The following is a 17,304-nucleotide window of genomic DNA, read 5'->3' on the forward strand; positions in this document are numbered from 1 at the left end:
TGTATAGCGTTATTACACTTCGAAACTACCCACATCCGGGGGAATGGAGACGTTTATTTTGTAGTGAAACAGCGACTGTCAATCGAAGGCGGAGGAGGAAATGAGAAAAGTCTTAGAGCTTGGACTTGAACAGGGGCAGGGAGTCAACAGCACGGGCAGCTGAGGGAAGGGAGTTCCAGACTGAGGGCAGCAGTGAAGAAAGAGCGACCTCAACTGAGTAAAAGGTTAAACTATAAAACTACGATAACTTTTTTTTATTTTACCAGGTAAGGCACACTGAGGAGTCTAGGCAGTGACAATTTGGATCGTACGGAATTGGGGAGGCTTAAGATGTAAGAGCAGATCCAGGAAGGAAGTGTGCTGGAGATACCCACACACCATGGTTATAGGAGGATAGACTGTAAATGTTGTGGATTTACTCTCCAACACAACTGGTGTGCTGTACTCGTAACGAATTGGCACGTTCTGTTTACGTGACGAACCTTACTAATTGGCTGTGTTGGGTGGTGGCGGTTTAACGACACATTTATTGCGATCTAACCCCAAACAACGTGTATTGTGGAGGATACACTGGTATATGGTGACACACGCAGAGAAGGCAGTCATTTACCACACGGATGAGACCAGTTCATTGCATGGCTTTTGGTGAAAATGAGGTGGCAGTGGGGGGTGGTGAAGACATGGAGTGAATGGAGTTTGGAGAAATGGAAGGAGATTTTCCTGAACAGGACCTTTCCAGGGAGAGGGAGGTTTGGGTTCGGGAATACATTTCACAAACGAATGCTGCTGGAATATTTTGCTGACGGAACTGAATGTTTAGTTTCATTTTTAGCAAGCGATGCCGAGACGCGCGAACACGCATTTACGATCGTACAGTTTTCCCACAACCGTCTCTCGGTCCTGCAGCTAATGACCGTGTCTTCCCGAGGGGATGTGGTCAACCGTGGGCCCGAGGAAGTGAACGATCTCATTGTCATTTTACGGGGCACGATCACTCAAGACGGTGGTGTCGGGCTTCGTGGTTTTCACGTTGGAAACTCGCAGGGAAGGTTACCGAAGGAGGCATGCTTGGACTGCATTACGTTAATGAAAATTACCATTAACGTAATGCGTTTTAGATACACGTCAAATCTCAAGGATGACCAGCGAGACTCGCGGCTGTCCACAGTGTTGAGTGTCTCACGGCCGTGCGATGGATTGGTCTCGTTTGGTTTCACACATCACACACTCAGCCCCTCGGTGGCAGCGCGGTGTCACCGGCAGCAGCAGCAGCAGCAGCTGCAGCAGCTGTCGGGGGTTCATCTCTTCTTCTGTCAGGGTCCGCGCCAGAAGTTCGGTCTTCACCCAGAGGACTTTCTATGAGCACAAAGCGGGGGACTTTTGGCCACATTTGACTACGTACGTTGCGAAATAAGCTCAACGTCCGTAGATACAATGATACACGGTAATGATTATTAATCTTAATTTAGGAGCTTTCGTGACTGCAGGAATTATTCTTTGGTTCTTTTCGGTTAAGTCACGTCAAAAAATAAAATAATAAATTAAAATAAAATAACATATTACAATTTATTATTTTATTTTTAGACGTGACTTAACCGAAAAGAACCAAAGAATGATTAGAATGATTATTAAATTTACTGTTCACCAAGTGGTGGAAATTAGCCTTTTGCTGCTCCGCAGCCTCGGCCCGTAACCCTCCATTTCCCCTTTTCTTTAAAAGTCCTCTCGCCCTTTACTGCGTCACGTTAAACGTTGCTGCGCACCCCGGCTTTACTCTGGAGAGCGACTTCACTCTTGAGAGCGACAAATGGTCGCTTCTTAAGAAAGCGGCAGTAAGTTTAATTTCAATTAGAAAATGTATCTTTCCTTATTTATTTGTTTTGTATACTCTTGCAGGGGAGTTAGAGTTTTCCACTGTGATGTCCTTTAAATGTTGCTGCAGATGTCCTTGGGTGTCCCGAGGTCTTCCAGTCGCCGTCTCACGGTATTTTGAACCCTTTGGAGTCCGCGTGTACGCCTTGAGTATTGGCTCCACTCTCATAGCGCAGGGCCAGTATGAAGGCGTTACGTGTCACGGGTGGACAGGGGAGTAGTCTGCCAGTAGGGAGCGGTGTTATCGTGTGTCATTCACAACGGAGTCATTTGCAGGAAAAGTTCAAATTTGGCAAACTTTGGCGGTGGTGCCGGCACGCAACGAGCCTAGTTTTTTTTAATATCCTTCTGGGATGTTTAACGTCCACTGTCAAGCAGACGCAATGGCGGAGCCAGGATTTTCAGGTAGGGGGGCAACCCTTCCAGCAATGAAAAATAATAGGAGTTGTTAGTAAGTAAGGACTTGTCCCTTGCTTTTTATTCGACGCGTGTGTGGCGATGGCGCAGCCTTCGATCGAGGGTAGAATTTGTACCGTGTGTGATCGGCATCGCGCTCGCTGAAGGTGAATGCCTTCAGGGAAGTCGTGTACTGGATACGCAACTGCGCACAATTCTGTGAGTCACTTATAACTGCTTTGCCGTTATTTATTGCCAATTATGGACTCAGACTATTGTCCTATCATCTCATAGAGTCCCTGGCACGTAATAATATGCTATACAGTGGCAGTGGGGGTCGCAGAATGCCGCTTTATTATTAATAAACCCCAATTATCCGATCGAATTTAGGGATTTCGATCGGATCATTGGGGGGGCACGTGCCACCCCACCCCCCCCTACTGGCTCCACCAGTGAGCAGACGGTGTGTACGCTACGGTGAGCACACACCCAGTAATAACCAGCGCGGCCGCTGGATTCCTACCACGGATCTCTGCGACAAGCAGTGAACGTGCTATCGCTGGGCCGTGCCATCCCCCAACAAAGAGTGGAGTACTCAGCACCGTGGAACGTGGGATGATGATAAGTGCTCGGACATTCTGTTGCTATTGAATGTTTCTATGCTCAATCTGGTACACGATGTAATAATCTCAGAATGCAACATGAATTTGTGTTATTTAGCCATTTTTTTGCCTAATCGGCACCCAAAATATTGGACTTTTATTGATGATCCTTTACTCAGCAAAGCCTCATAGAGTCTCATGACTTTTTTTCAGGCGGGTCCTGCCAAGTTGTCGCAGTAGTGGGGAAATGTTGCTGAACAGGATCCCAATTGAGTCATCTGTACGTGTGTGTGTGTTGAACTTGTTTCGCACCGTACGTAGCCAGTCGTGCTCATCGTGGGTGTGGGGGAAGGACAACAAACTAAACACACAAATTAGTTTTAAAGAAATGAGTTTTAAATCTAGATTTGAAAGTGCATAGCTCCAGTGGCTTCCTAATACGGGTGAGGAAGCGCGTTCCAGACGGCCGCAGAAGCACATCTGAAAGCGCCGCGCGATGCGGTGAACGTCTTTGTTCGACGGCCAGCCAAACGCAGCCGCCGCCGCTGCTGCTGCTGTTTCTGCCGCTGTGAGGATGAGCGGAGTTTGCGTGATGATGGTTTATGCTGCTTGTCGAGATCATCGAGGTGTTGTGGTTTTCATTTGTGGCAAAGCGCTTTGTGTGTAATGAGCGCGACCCTTGTAAAATGTGGAGGTGGAAAATGAAGAAATGATGACGCCTGACGAGAGGGCATGGAAGGGCTACAGCCGTGCGTGGCTCCACAGCGAGGCCCTCGGATATTGCCGGATATTTTATTTTACACATGACGTGGGGGTGAGGATGGGTGGCTCGCAGCCAACATTGCAGATATCTTTTAATCTTGGTTTGCCCTGATTGATCTTGTTCTATATGGGGTGTTAAAATGTCCACTCGTACAGCGCCTTATGATCTATCGATGAAAGGCGCTGAGATAAACATTAATAATTTTTATCATTGTTGTTCCTGCTGCTGCTGCTTCGGTGTACTGGAGCTCAGAATTTCTGTTGACGGGTCTGCAAATGAGAGTCATTTGGAGGCGCTCACAGAGGTGCTCACGTTTGGGAGAGTGGCGTCCGAGAGCGGGCGGAGACAATCGGGGTCGTGTAGGTTTAATTTCATTGTTGAAGTAACGATGAGCCTCCACTGCCCGACACAGCCAAGGAAATAAAGTTGTCACATGGTCAAATATGCCACGAGAGAGCTGAGCTTTTGTTAAACACCTCGTGACGCTTGTTGCAGCCTCCAGTGAAATGCTGGGTAAAATTGTCCGAATTTGCTTGCTTTTCAACTTCACGGTTTTACCGATAAACCAAATTTGCGTGGCTTATTTTGCTTGACCATGATGTGAAAACTCGATCTGAATGGCCCTTGTCGGGTGCTGGAGGGTTACTGCGAACAGAATTAGACGTTTTTTGCAACACGGGCGATCTAACCCTATTAAGGAAACCAACCGATGGATCGCAATATTGGTCGTAAAAGCGCAACGGTTGCCTGGAGACGTCAGGAGTTCAGCAACCGAGCATCAGAGGGAAAGGGGGTGTGTGCGGTCACAGTAGGGATGCTCAAGGAGTAATCGTTATTGCGTCCTCAACGTCGGCCGTGCCTATGAATGGCCCTGATTTCAGTTTGAAGAGAACAACTCACCCCAGGTCACAACACTTCTCTCTCTGCTTCTTCCCTCGCAGTGCCCCGCTGTCGAATACCTTCCTGTCGCCTCTCTGCCGTCACCTCCCTCCCCTCATCTCTCTCCTTTCCATCGTCTCCCTCCCACTGTCTCCCTCTCCTCGTCTCTCCCTCCCATTGTCTCTACCGTCACAAATTCTCATTGCTGCCGCATTTCCTCTGGGAGCCACATTTTTTCGGTTCCCCTAAAACGACAGAATGGACACGCGTGGCGTTCCATGGAGCTGTTTAGTCTGCATAAGGCTTTTGTGCATGCAATGCGGCAAATCTGTGTGTGTTGGATGAGGTCTCGATGCTGGCGATGCAGATAATCGTGGTGAGGTGTGCGAAGGGGGGGGAGCGCCGGTGCTGTGTTTTGCGCACTGCACCATGAACCTGTCACGTGAGTGAACATCAGTGGCAAGTGACATCAGAACTTGTTCTGTGCCTTTCGTGGGTCGACTTAGCCTTAAATGAGTAGCTGGTGTGGTGTGCAAACATCAGCTTTCGATAAGCAGTAGTGGTTATTGCGCCGCGCTGCAAACCCGGCGACCCGAGTTAGATTCCCGCTCATGCCGAACATCGGTGACGATTATCTGAACCAGTCCTGGGCCTCCCCTAGGTCGACTCTGGTGCAATCGACTGAAATCGACTCAACCGTGGTGCAATGTGTAAATGTCACCACTAGGGAGCACAAAGGTGGGAGGGCGTGATGCTGGCCACCCACCCCTCGTGTGCCGTGCCGGCCTTCAAAGGTGCTACTTGCCAACAGCACTTGGCCCAACAGTCCGTTAATGTCGTACGGGGGATCTTTGTCTTTGTGCACTTGTGCAGGCCTGCAGGTGGTGCTGAAGTCCATTATGAAGGCGATGATCCCATTGCTGCAGATCGGGATGCTCCTGTTCTTTGCCATCCTCATGTTTGCCATCATCGGGCTGGAGTTCTACGTGGGGAAGTTCCACACCACCTGCATGCTCAACAACACAGGTACCACGGTGCCCCGCCCTGCCAAGGTGGGCAGATGTTAACTACTGCGCCTGGTATACAGGAAGTCGTGGGTTCGATCCCGACCTTGACGCCTGCTGCTGCATATTTGGAGTCTGCATTGTTCTGTATCTCTCGCCGTGGGCCGCGTGGATTTTTCTCCGGGTCCTTCGATTTTTCCCTCCACATTTAGAATCAACATCACCACGTCTTTTCTAGTATTTGGCTGCTATAAATTTCCACGTGATAAGCCACTTCGTTGAGCTATCATTAGTGGCCAGGTCGCTTCTGAAAAATCGATACATAGCAGATCAGTGGGCCTTACCTGGTAAAATTTAAGATAGTTTAGTTTATAGTTTTTAGTCTTAGCTCCATTCCACTTGGTGCACACCACTACGTTTCGCCGTGATGAGCGGACACAGCAACATTCACAGCCTACTGGCGGTGTCACCTGTGCTGTTGTCACCTGCTGGTGGGACCTGTGCTTGGTCATGGAGCCCGCATGCCCAGCCACTGCATGCCCAGCCACCGCATGCCCAGCCACCGCATGCCCAGCCACCGCATGCCCAGCCACCGCATGCCCAGCCACCGCGTGCCCGAGCGGCTTCTATTTGGCCGGACAGAGGGGGGGCTAAACGGGCACAACACAGGCTAGAGAAGAGATGGAGTGATGTGGTACAGGAGGATGTGGAGCTGAGCGGACTTGCCGATGGCCGGTGCCAGTGGTGTCGATATCGGCCTCTATGGAGGAGGCTCGTGAAGGACACTGCTGGGCAGTTGGAGCAGTCGCCCTCAAACAACAGCGCAGGGCAGAAGAGTGACACTCAAAACAACGAGCGGAGCGCCGGGCAGCTAAATTGCAGCAAGTTTCTGCATCTGCCAGTCATGGTACCTGGGTCTGTCCCATGCCTTCCTACCAGCAAGCCTTTGACAATTCACGTGACTGCCTCAAGGTTCACCTAGCTTGGCACAATCACCGTCACTTTGTGGTGAACGGCGCTTGTTGATGTTGTACTGGCTGACCTGTACTGGCGTGTACCCTGTGCTGGCGTGCCCCGTGCCACGTGTGTCGCAGAGTATGACAGCGACCCGTGTGGCCTGGAGGCTCCGGCTCGCCTCTGCCCCAAGGACCTCGAGTGCAAGGGCTATTGGGAAGGCCCCAACTACGGCATCACGCAGTTTGACAACATCCTCTTTGCGGGACTGACCGTGTTCCAGTGCATCACCATGGAGGGATGGGTGGACGTCCTCTACAACGTGAGGAGGCGCGGCGGTGTGGCGACAACGCGCACGCACACACGCATACACGCACACACACGCACCCACTCAGTTCCCTACACGGCCCCAGCACGCACACACTCAGTTCCATACATGGGCCCAGCACGCACACACGCACACAAACACGCACACATGCACACACACATACACACGCACCCACCGCTCACTCCACTCAGAGATCCATTGACTCATTACAGACCCACAGACTCGCACAGAGACCCATCGACTCGCACAGAGACCCATGGACTCATGCAGATGGCCACAAACTCACACGTTGATATGTGTGCACACCGTACATGCATGTGCTCACGCTTAACCACCTTAGCTCTTGTGTGAGGGGTTCAGCTGGGTAAAGGCATCTCACCGGTTTGGGTTTGGAATCTTACGGCCTAATCCGTATCGCGCTTTAGGTTTCAGCAGAGCCAATGCAGACGTCGTCGGTGACCGTTTGCGTCGTTATTTACATCTCGGGGAGTGTGACGGCTTGCGTCTGTGCGCGCGCACACACTGCGCAGTGTGCGCGCGTACACACTGCGCAGTGCCAACGCGGCAGTTGACGTGAGCGGCGAGGTCGCCGCGACGTGAGTGGTCGTTGTGAGCGACGGCGACGACGCTGCGTGTGCGTGTGCGCGTCTCGCCGCAGACCAACGACGCCCTGGGCAACACGTGGAACTGGCTCTACTTCATCCCCCTCATCATCATCGGGTCCTTCTTCATGCTCAACCTCGCCCTGGGAGTCCTGTCTGGGTGCGTGCGCACAAACACTCACACACTCACACACACATACACACACGTGCACACACAAAGACAAAGATCCCCCGTATAGCCTTAACAGACTGTTAGGACAAGTGCTGTTAGCGAGCACCTACGAAGGCCGGCACGGCACACGAGGGGGTGGGTGGCCAGCAACCACGCCCGGCCGCCTTTGTCTCCCCTAGTGGTGATATTTACACACCGCACCAGGTCATCATTTGAGGCTGAGTCGACGTAGGGGAGGTCCAGGACCGGTTCAGATAATCGTCACCGGTGTTGTTATTGAGCACAGATAGAACTCGGGCTGCCGTGTTTGTAGCGCAGCGCGCTAACTCGTTGCACGACCGCTCCCCACAACTACTACGCCCCGCACACATTCTTACGCACATTCACACACGTGTGCTCCGAGTAATCTCCAAAATGTTAACAATGGACAGAGGCCGTTATTCAAAAGCACTCGCACAGTCAATTACGCAGTCCCATTGCACACCCACACACGCACGCGCGCCTGGGCGCCTGGGCGCGCGTGCCGTGTGTGTGTGCGGAAGATTTCAAATCTTTCCGTGGGTGAATGATTTATATGTACAGTGGCTCGGGTAAATGTATGCATGAACAGATGTGGCTTCTGTTGAGAAAAATGTAACGTCTTTCTTTTTCATACATGTACCTGCTTGCACGTGAAAATAATTACATGTGTGGATACAAAATCAATTGGGAGCGGGAGTGGCGGTTAGCGTTCTCCGCTTTGAACCCGGCGACCCGAATTCGATTCGCGTTCACGACCAACACCGGTGACGATTATCTGAACCGGTCCTGGGCCTTTCCTAGGTCGACTCAGCCTCAAATGAGCACCTGGTGTGGTGCGTAAAGAACATTGCTACGTGGTGCTGGCCACCCACCACCTCGTGAGCCGTGCCGCCCTTCATAGGTGCTCGCGAACAGCACTTGCCCCCCACAGTCTGTAAAGGCAATACGGGGGATCTTTGTCTTTCTATACAAAATAATTCTTGACCGTCCCGCACTGACCAGTTTGGTGAAGCACGGTCAAATAACTCCTCCGACCCGCACGGCATGTGGAGGTCCTCATCCAGCAGTGGATTGACCAAAGGGGTGTGCACATACTTCTATCTGTAATATGAACTCAATACGTCCTCACCGTCGCGTGTACACACACACGCGCGAGTCTCTTCTTGGCGTCGGGAGCCGTCCACGCGCGCTCATGCGCTCCGTGTTTGTTCCCATCTCGTGTTACGAAGCGGCCGCATTCGCTCGCGCTCCGCGTGCGTCTCGTGCAGGCGCGTGCGGTGTGTTTGTAACGAGCGTATACGGTGCGTGTCAATCTCCGCAATGCTATTCACACACAAGAGCAGCGCACGAGCACCTGCGACAGCGAGTGACGGCTCGGGTGCTCCTTGTCTGTTCATCTGTTACATACTGCCACTGAATAGTAATCTTCATTTGGAATTAATGTATTTCATTCTATACCATCGTCATGTCTGTTGTTGCCTTCGTTGTTGTTAATACATTGAATAGATTTCTTAGCTTTTCGGGACTATATTAAAACTGAAAGCGTCAAGCATTTCCACGGGACATCCATGGGAGCTGTTGAAAGCCCTTGCTCCATAAATGACCTCCCCTGCCAACATTCCATCCGCCACCTCATTTCTCATGCCTCCAAACAATGAGACAGACTTTCCCCATCTTCAATATTCATTGCATGGCATTATCTTCAGCCGTCCGTCAAAAAAATACCACGTTAGAATTTCACAGCCGTGGATTTCTCGGCAATTCTCAGACGGTCAATATATTTCCTCCATTTACGTTCATCCCGCGAATTTTCCGTTACATTTTCTGGAGGGAAAAAATATATATTCTAACGTTGCTGCAAATAACTTGGGCAAGAGCACACCTCCTTGTCCGACTCATCTTGAGATCTACGTTTGACCACTTTTCTCTTTGCGATCTCAGTGCATCGTGTTCCATTGCGGTAAAGATATTTTTTTGGAATTAAAAAAATGTATTAAAACAACAACCCTCTTCATATGTAGTTGTCCCTAATTTGATTGATACTATGAAGCAAAATTATAAAACCTTCCTAAATCTGCCATGGTCATGTGGATGGTTGGCCTCTAAATTGTATATTATTATTGTTTATTCATGATCCTCATAAACAATTGACATACTTGCTCTTGTGATTTGCTTAGATCATAAGTACATAGCCATGATGGTTTGTTTTTCTAGAGCAGTTGTTCTCAACCGGGGGTACGTGAGGTCATATACAAATGCGTGAAGTGCTATCATGCATGAGAGTCATTGGTGAATAATGATGTATGCATCTGCCGATTTAAAAATAACTGCAATGAAATTTAAATCCACATGTTAACCTGGGACGATATTAAAGACCTTTGTCAACTCATTGATCGTAAACAATGTGGTGACCAAGAGTAGCCAGCGAGCGGAAACGAATTACGTAGCGCGTGCAGAGCGTCCGTTGGATTTTATTTGAATTCGCTTGCAGTTGCCAGCGAGTTAGGGATACCTCACAAAAATGGGCAATTGGTTAAAATATCGATGTTCATTATTCATACATGAATTTCCTCAGAACCGTGTTTTCGCTCAGGCAAGGCGGTACTCTCAGTTGAAATTAAATTCAACAGGGAGGGTAAAGTAGCCAAACAAGGTTGAGAACCACCGCACTTGATGTTAAGATTTTCGCTGTGGGTGCGAGACGTATCCCGGCTTCAAATCCAGCATGAGCCGAGATTGAATATATTTAAGCCGGGCGGTGGTGGCGCACGACCGTAATCCAGGATTGTGGAGGCAGGGGTTTGCGGATCACGCAAATGTTGCGGGCGTCGAGATGCGGTGACCCGGCTTGCCGCGAGAAAGCGGCACACCAGGAGCAGACTAATCTCCATCCGTTCCACCTGTGTTAGCTAGCGTGCTGTCCCCTCGATGCGTGGGATTTCTCTGGGTGCTCCAGTTTCCTCTCACATGTCGACACTCCTTAACCCTTTCCCATGCCGACGATGTGCGTGCACGTCGTGCGAACGGAATCGGAAGAAAAACTACAATAAAATAACTTTATCGGTGCCAAGGCTCCCACAAGGCCATGCGGGAGGGCGTGTGGCACAGTTTGGCGCCAGCTATCATAGAGTGCAGCAGTCGTGTCCCGACGTGTTTCTGCGGTGAGTAACAGTGTCTTTAAAAACAACGGCGCTGCTCCACCTCTCTAAATATAATGAATGCTGAGTCGCTTGCGCGTTGCGAGATTCAGTGGTGAACGGGACAACCCACCCTGCAACTTGCAGACGTCTCGAAATGGGAAAGGGTTAATTGGCTGATAATGCCTTCATATATTGAGGGCTGCAGAGCTCGGGGGGAATATGGCTCAGGGTCACCACGTGGCGGGCTGCCTTCCCGCTACGCATCTTGGGTTCCTCCTCGCCCCTCTGCATCGTTCTCCCGCTTCGAGAGCGAGCGGACACTGTGCGGTAACAATGCTTCAAGTCGAATTCGTTATTGTGCTGTTGCAACCAATGGTAATATAGTACGGTGCGAAAGAAGTTCAACGCGCATACATACGTTCCAGGAAATCATTGACGGATGCATTAAAGATGGATAAATAATAGGGTTCACAATGAAGTTAATCAAGTAAGTCACGTGCATCAAGTTTTACCAGGCAAGTGATGACTTCTGTTGAATTGACACAACTGAGACGCACATCAGAGCGTGTGGCATAATGACGCTATGTTGAAGGAGGACCGGGATCACAGTGCTGAAATATCAATGAGGACGAGAGCAGGGATGTGGAGCCCGATCAGAATTCTGAAAGTGATACGGAAAAGCAACGTAGCTAACGTGGCCAGAGAAAAGCGAGCACACAGTACCTGCTATGCCATAGACATCGGAGACGTGACATTGGCAGTCGGGGGCACGCTGTTGCTGCGGGCAATCCTAACTGAGTAATCTGCAGCTAATTGTTCAGGATTGTGATGTTTGGCCAGCGCCGGTTACATTGCGTCTTCTCTTTTTTTAAAGCCACGAGTTAAAACTAGTTGGAGAGCCCGGAGGTGTCCCGTGCAGAACGTGGGGAGAACTTACAAACTCCACAACAGGCTAGGCGCTCCCCATGTAGGGAATCAAGCCCAGGCCCCTTCCTGCTGTAAGGCGTGAGTGTTACGACTTCGCCACCCAGTAAACATGTGGGCCATGGCGGTGATGTTGAGAGTAACTGCACCGATGATGATGTTGGTCGTGCCGTGAGTAACGGTTGTTTGGCAGTAACGCGGCGGGCGGGTTTGGCTCTGCAGGGAGTTTGCCAAGGAGCGAGAGAGAGTGGAGAACAGGAGAGCCTTTCTGAAGCTTCGCCGGCAACAACAGCTGGATCGCGAGCTCAACGGCTACCTCGAGTGGATCTGCAAAGCTGGTGAGCAAGCAGGTTGCGCGAATGTGTGAGCGACGGGGTGTTTGTTTGTGTGGCCGGGTCACGTAGCACGCATGCCCAGCCACCGCATGCCTAAACAGCTTTTGTTCGGCCAGATAGAGGGGGCTTAATGGGCATGGCACAGGCTCGAGAAGAGATGGAGTGATGTGGTACAGGAGGACGTGGAGCTGAGTGGACTTGCCGATGACCGGTACCAGCGGTATCAAGGTCGTCCTCTGTGGAGGAGGCTCGTGAATGACGCTCCGGGACTGTTGGAGGCAGTCCCCCTCCAGCAACAACGTAGGGCAGAGGAACGACGCTCACAACAATGAGCGGAGTTCCGGGTGGCTAAAACACAGCAAGTTGGCACATTCGGCGGCACAGGTGGTGCATTGGCCAGTCAACTAAGTCAGTCGACCCATGGCACCTGGGTCTGTCCCGTGACCTCTTCACATGGCCTTAATGTGCACATAGCCTGGCACAAGCGCCGTGGTTGTTGTGTGTGCACACGCGCGTGTGGGGAGCGATAGTGTAGCGGTCATACTGGCAAAAAAAAGGTCCCAATAGGTGGCCTAAGGAGATTGATAGATGGCCTTAGGAGATGTCCAAGAAAGTGATACGTTGAAACCTGCATCACCATGCGTCCGCCAATTCTGAGGCCTTGGCCTCTCCAGGACACAGCCAGATAGTGCATCGAGGGGCTGTGATGTTTCAAAGCCGAGATGTATTCCTCAGTGAGGAGTGCCCCATTCTAACGGAGCTGCTCCTATACGCTACTTGCATATGATAGGCCTTGGTCCACCACAGCACATAGGCAATGGCTCGTGATATTGTAGGATGTGTTGTAGTCTATTTCCTTATTCGGCACCTTACTAACGTGTGAAGTCAGAAATGATCGCACTCAGGGTGGTCTGCTAAGAATAAAGCGCTTTATAATAAAAATAAAAAACGAGAACAACCACAAAAACAACTCACTGCAACTCACACCATAGCTACGCCCTCACTGACCAAAATGGCGGGAAAAAAATGGCTGCGTCCGTTTTCACCATGACGACCAAATATAAGTTGTCGACAGATGTAACCGTTCTGATGATTTTGCAGTGGCATGTGAAGTAGTGGCGATTTGGCCACTTGTCTGCAGTATTACCGGTAGAAACCGTCGTCCCACCGACATGCACACACACACACACGAGTAGATTTAGCAACACAAAAAGATGCGCGTTGCATGTTCAAAAGCCTGATCCACACCACACCACCAGCGCAATGGCCACTCGCAGCCAACATTGGTGATGAACGTGTGAGCAGGTCTTGGGCCTCCTCTGCGGTGTGTAAAACATCAGCACTGGGGAGACAAAGGCGTGGTGCTGGCCACCCACCCACTGAGGCTGTACCGTTGCTTGGTTGGGGGGGGGGTGATCTTTGTCTCTTTGTGTGTTCTAGAGGAGGTTATGCTGGAAGAGGAAGACAAACACGCAGAGGACAGGTCAGCCCTCGATGGTAAGCTCGCCTCATCCGCATGACATTCATCGTGCACTGTGCTGGAGGATTGTGGGGTGACTTTGAATCAACAGGCAGGGCCTGTCTTTCACCAAATAGACATTTGACCTCACATTTTGAGACCAAAATATATTACAGCAGCTAAATGTGTGTTCGCACGAGGGGAAGCAGGGCAAGCACTGTCTACCAAAACATCACGATGGTGGTGATGGTGGTGTGATTGATGGTGACATTGGCCCTGTTAATGATGGTATTGGTCGCGGTAACCGCACTGCACTACGAACCCGGCGATCCGAGTTCAATTTTCACTCACGACCAACACCAGTGATGATTATCTGAACCGGTCCTGGGCCTCCGATAGGTCGACTCAGCCTCAAACGTGTACCTGGTGCGGTGTGTCGTAAACATCGCCACTGGGGACAAAGGCGGCCGGGCGTGATTCTGGCCACCCGCCCCTTCGTGTGCCGTGCCGGCTTTCATAGGTGCTCGCTAACAGCACTTGCTCCTACAGTCTGTTAAACCTATACGTTGGATCTTTGTCTTTGTTAATGATGGTAATGATGGTGGTAATGATGGTGTTGATGATGGTGATGGCGATTACAATGGCGATGATGATGGTTGTGATAATGATGGTGTAGATCGAGGTGTTATTATTTTACGGCAACTTAATCCAGACGTGTTTTTATAGTTGGTTGTTTTAATACATACGTTTTTTCGTGTGCTTATTTGATTGTATGAACATTTTCTTCAGGTTTTCAATGCAAAATTTTGTTGATTAATTTTGTTTTAAGCAAAGCTCTGTGATGATTTTGTTGATGCCGGTGATGATAATGATGTTGGTGATGCCGGTGATGATGATGTTAGTGATGCCGGTGATGATGATGCTGGTGATGCCGGTGATGATGATGATGTTGGTGATGCCGGTGATGATTATGTTGGTGATGCCGGTGATGATGATGCTGGTGATGCCGGTGATGATGATGTTGGTGATGCCGGTGATGATGATGATGATGTTGGTGATGCCGGTGATGATGATGCTGGTGATGCCGGTGATGATGATGATGATGTTGGTGATGCCGGTGATAATTATGTTGGTGATGCCGGTGATGATGATGTTGGTGATGCTGGTGATGATGATGCTGGTGATACCGGTGATGATGATGTTGGTGATGCCGGTGATGATGATGCTGGTGATACCGGTGATGATGATGTTGGTGATGCCGGTGCCGGTGATGATGATGATGCCGGTGATGTTGTGTGAGCAGTGCTCCGCAGGGCCACGGTGAAGCGGAGCCGTAACGACCTCATCAACGCGGAGGAGGGAGACGGCTACTTCAGCGACAACTCGTCCGTGGGTGAGCGCTCCGCCCGCCTCCATCTCTCGACGCTCGTGCCGACCCCCTGCCGATGACCCCAGGCCAGGCGGGGGCAGTGGCGGCCATCTCCGGTCAAGAGCCGGCTGGCCCGGTGCTTGAGGACCGTGGCTCCAGCGCCATCCCGGCCACTCGGTTGCATGCGTGGGGGGAATGGCGGGGCGGATCGAGGCGTGCGAGTTGACTTCAATTTACCCCCTTATTCGCAAATTCAGAGACCCTGACGTGTGCTGTGTGTTTGGAGTTTGCGTGTCTCTCTCCCCATGGTCGCGTGGATTTTTCTCCAGGTCCTCCGGTTTCCCCCCCCACATTTATAATCAACATTCGTTTAGAGCATTTCGTCGCTACAAATGTCCGCACGATGAGAAGCCACACTTCGTCGAGCTATCATTTGTGGCCAGGTCGCTTCGGAAAAAAGCTACGTAGCGTCGCTCAGTGGGCCTTACCTGGTAAAACGAAAAATATTTTGTTTTAGTTTTTAGTCGCCAGTGGAGTGGGGGGGCTCGCCGCCCCCCTCCAGTGCCACCCCCAACGCCAACGGGGGCTGCTCCCTCCCCCCCCCCTCCCCCCCCCCCGCGTGTCGTGCGTGCTGCGTGCGCGAGCAGACTCTCCGTTTGCGCACGGCAGCCAGCGCAGCGGGCGCCACAGCGGCGGCGCCACCTACTTCCGCCGCAAGGAGAAGCACCTGCGCTTCTCCATCCGCCGCATGGTCAAGTCGCAGGCCTTCTACTGGGGCGTGCTCTTCATGGTGGGCCTCAACACGCTCTGCGTCGCCATCGTGCACCACGACCAGCCCGAGGAGCTCTCCGTCTTCCTGCGTGAGCGCTTGCACGCACGCACACACGCACGCACACATGCACGCACGCACACACACACACGCACGCACGCACGCACGCACACACGCACGCACACATGCACGCACGCACACACACGCACGCACACATGCACGCACGCACACACACGCACGCACACATGCACGCACGCACACACACACACGCACGCACACATGCACGCACGCACACACACACACGCACGCACACATGCACGCACGCACACACGCACGCACACACACATGCACGCACGCACACACACACACGCACACACGCACGCACACACACGCACGCACGCACGCGCGCCGGCACTTCTGTCGTCTCGTTATCTTCTCCGATTGGCTCCCCCCGGTTCGACAACAAGTCTCTCCAGTCTCGCCCCCCACCCCCAAGTGGCGTCTCGCTCCCCTCATCTCGTTCCACGCTCCTTCTCGCCCTCTCCGTTCACGATCCCAGCTGCCGTCTCCGTCTGTCCCCCCTCCTCCCGCGTGCCCAATCACCATTCCCTTCTCTCTCGCTTTTGGCACCCTTTGCACTGGAACAGGCTGCCCCCTACACGTCAACCAATCGGCCTCCCTCGCTGTGTTTCATTCTCCCCGTAGAACTCACTCACTGATTGTCCCCTCGCTTACCCCAACTCCCCCTCCCTTCCCCATCGCTACCTCCATCCCTCTTTCCAACCTCCCTACCCATCCATCATCTCGCTCGCCGTCAACCACTCATTGTCACTTTCATCATCGGTTATTTCACGCATCGTCATGTTCATCGTGCGATCGCATCCTTCTCATCAACTCATCTCATCGCACCATTTCACTGTACGATAATTCTCTGTTCAGCGCCTTGGTTAAGGCGCTGTGTAAATGAAAGTCAGATAAGGTAATGACTGCAACCTGCACCGCCAAAATGTCCCTTTGGGCCACCCATGTTCACGGTCTTCAGCGGTGAATCGCTGTGGTGGTGGCCACCCCCACACACACGCACACCCGCACCCACCTGTGGCAGTGCAGTGCTCACCGAGCTGCATTGGCCTGCGGTTGTTGAACTAATTCTTTCTAAGGTCGCACTAACTGCACACAATACCTTGCGAGCTCGTCAAGGAGCATAAACCATCACGCGAACTCTCCGGTCATCCTCGCAGCGTCTTTTGACTATTCGTCGAATAAAGACGGTCACCGCATCGCGCGCTTTCAGATGCACTTGTGCGGCTGTCTGGAACGCTCCGACGACATCACAAGAGATTGGTGCCAGAAAGATGTGGCCACTACTTGAGCACATTGGCACTCACAGACAGAGGAAAGTGAAAACAAATGACGAAATGTGCAGTGGACACCTACGGACTTACGGCCTATGGATCATGATGACTATAACGGCGATAAAGAAACTCTAGAGCAACGCCGTCCTCCTGCCGTCAGTACCGCGACTCCGCCCGTATCATCCCGGACCGTTGGATATCGAACTGGAGCCCTTTTGACGTGACGCTCAAACGCACGCATTGCTGCCACCAATGTCAGGCTGCCACCAACGACACAATGCAACACGCTGAGCCGGTCGTATGGCCGCAATTAAAATGTTACTCCGTTGTTGCGTTCCGTCGGTGTCTTGTGGTTCATGC

General features: G+C 51.7%; 1 protein-coding gene across 1 annotated transcript in view; it reads left to right on the forward strand.

Moving 5' to 3' along the window:
• Positions 1–17,304, forward strand: part of LOC144719610 (voltage-dependent N-type calcium channel subunit alpha-1B-like) — a 156,980-nt gene that overhangs the window by 20,895 nt on the left and 118,781 nt on the right. The window contains exons 6-12 of the mRNA XM_078595691.1: positions 5,386–5,538; positions 6,611–6,792; positions 7,457–7,560; positions 11,880–11,995; positions 13,433–13,489; positions 14,755–14,844; positions 15,468–15,680. Coding sequence (XP_078451817.1) covers positions 5,386–5,538; positions 6,611–6,792; positions 7,457–7,560; positions 11,880–11,995; positions 13,433–13,489; positions 14,755–14,844; positions 15,468–15,680 — 915 coding nt within the window. The remainder of the gene's footprint in view (positions 1–5,385; positions 5,539–6,610; positions 6,793–7,456; positions 7,561–11,879; positions 11,996–13,432; positions 13,490–14,754; positions 14,845–15,467; positions 15,681–17,304) is intronic.

Source organism: Lampetra planeri, chromosome 6 (genome assembly GCF_965212315.1).
Source record: "Lampetra planeri chromosome 6, kcLamPlan1.2.h2, whole genome shotgun sequence".
Classification (NCBI taxonomy): Eukaryota; Metazoa; Chordata; class Hyperoartia; order Petromyzontiformes; family Petromyzontidae; genus Lampetra; species Lampetra planeri.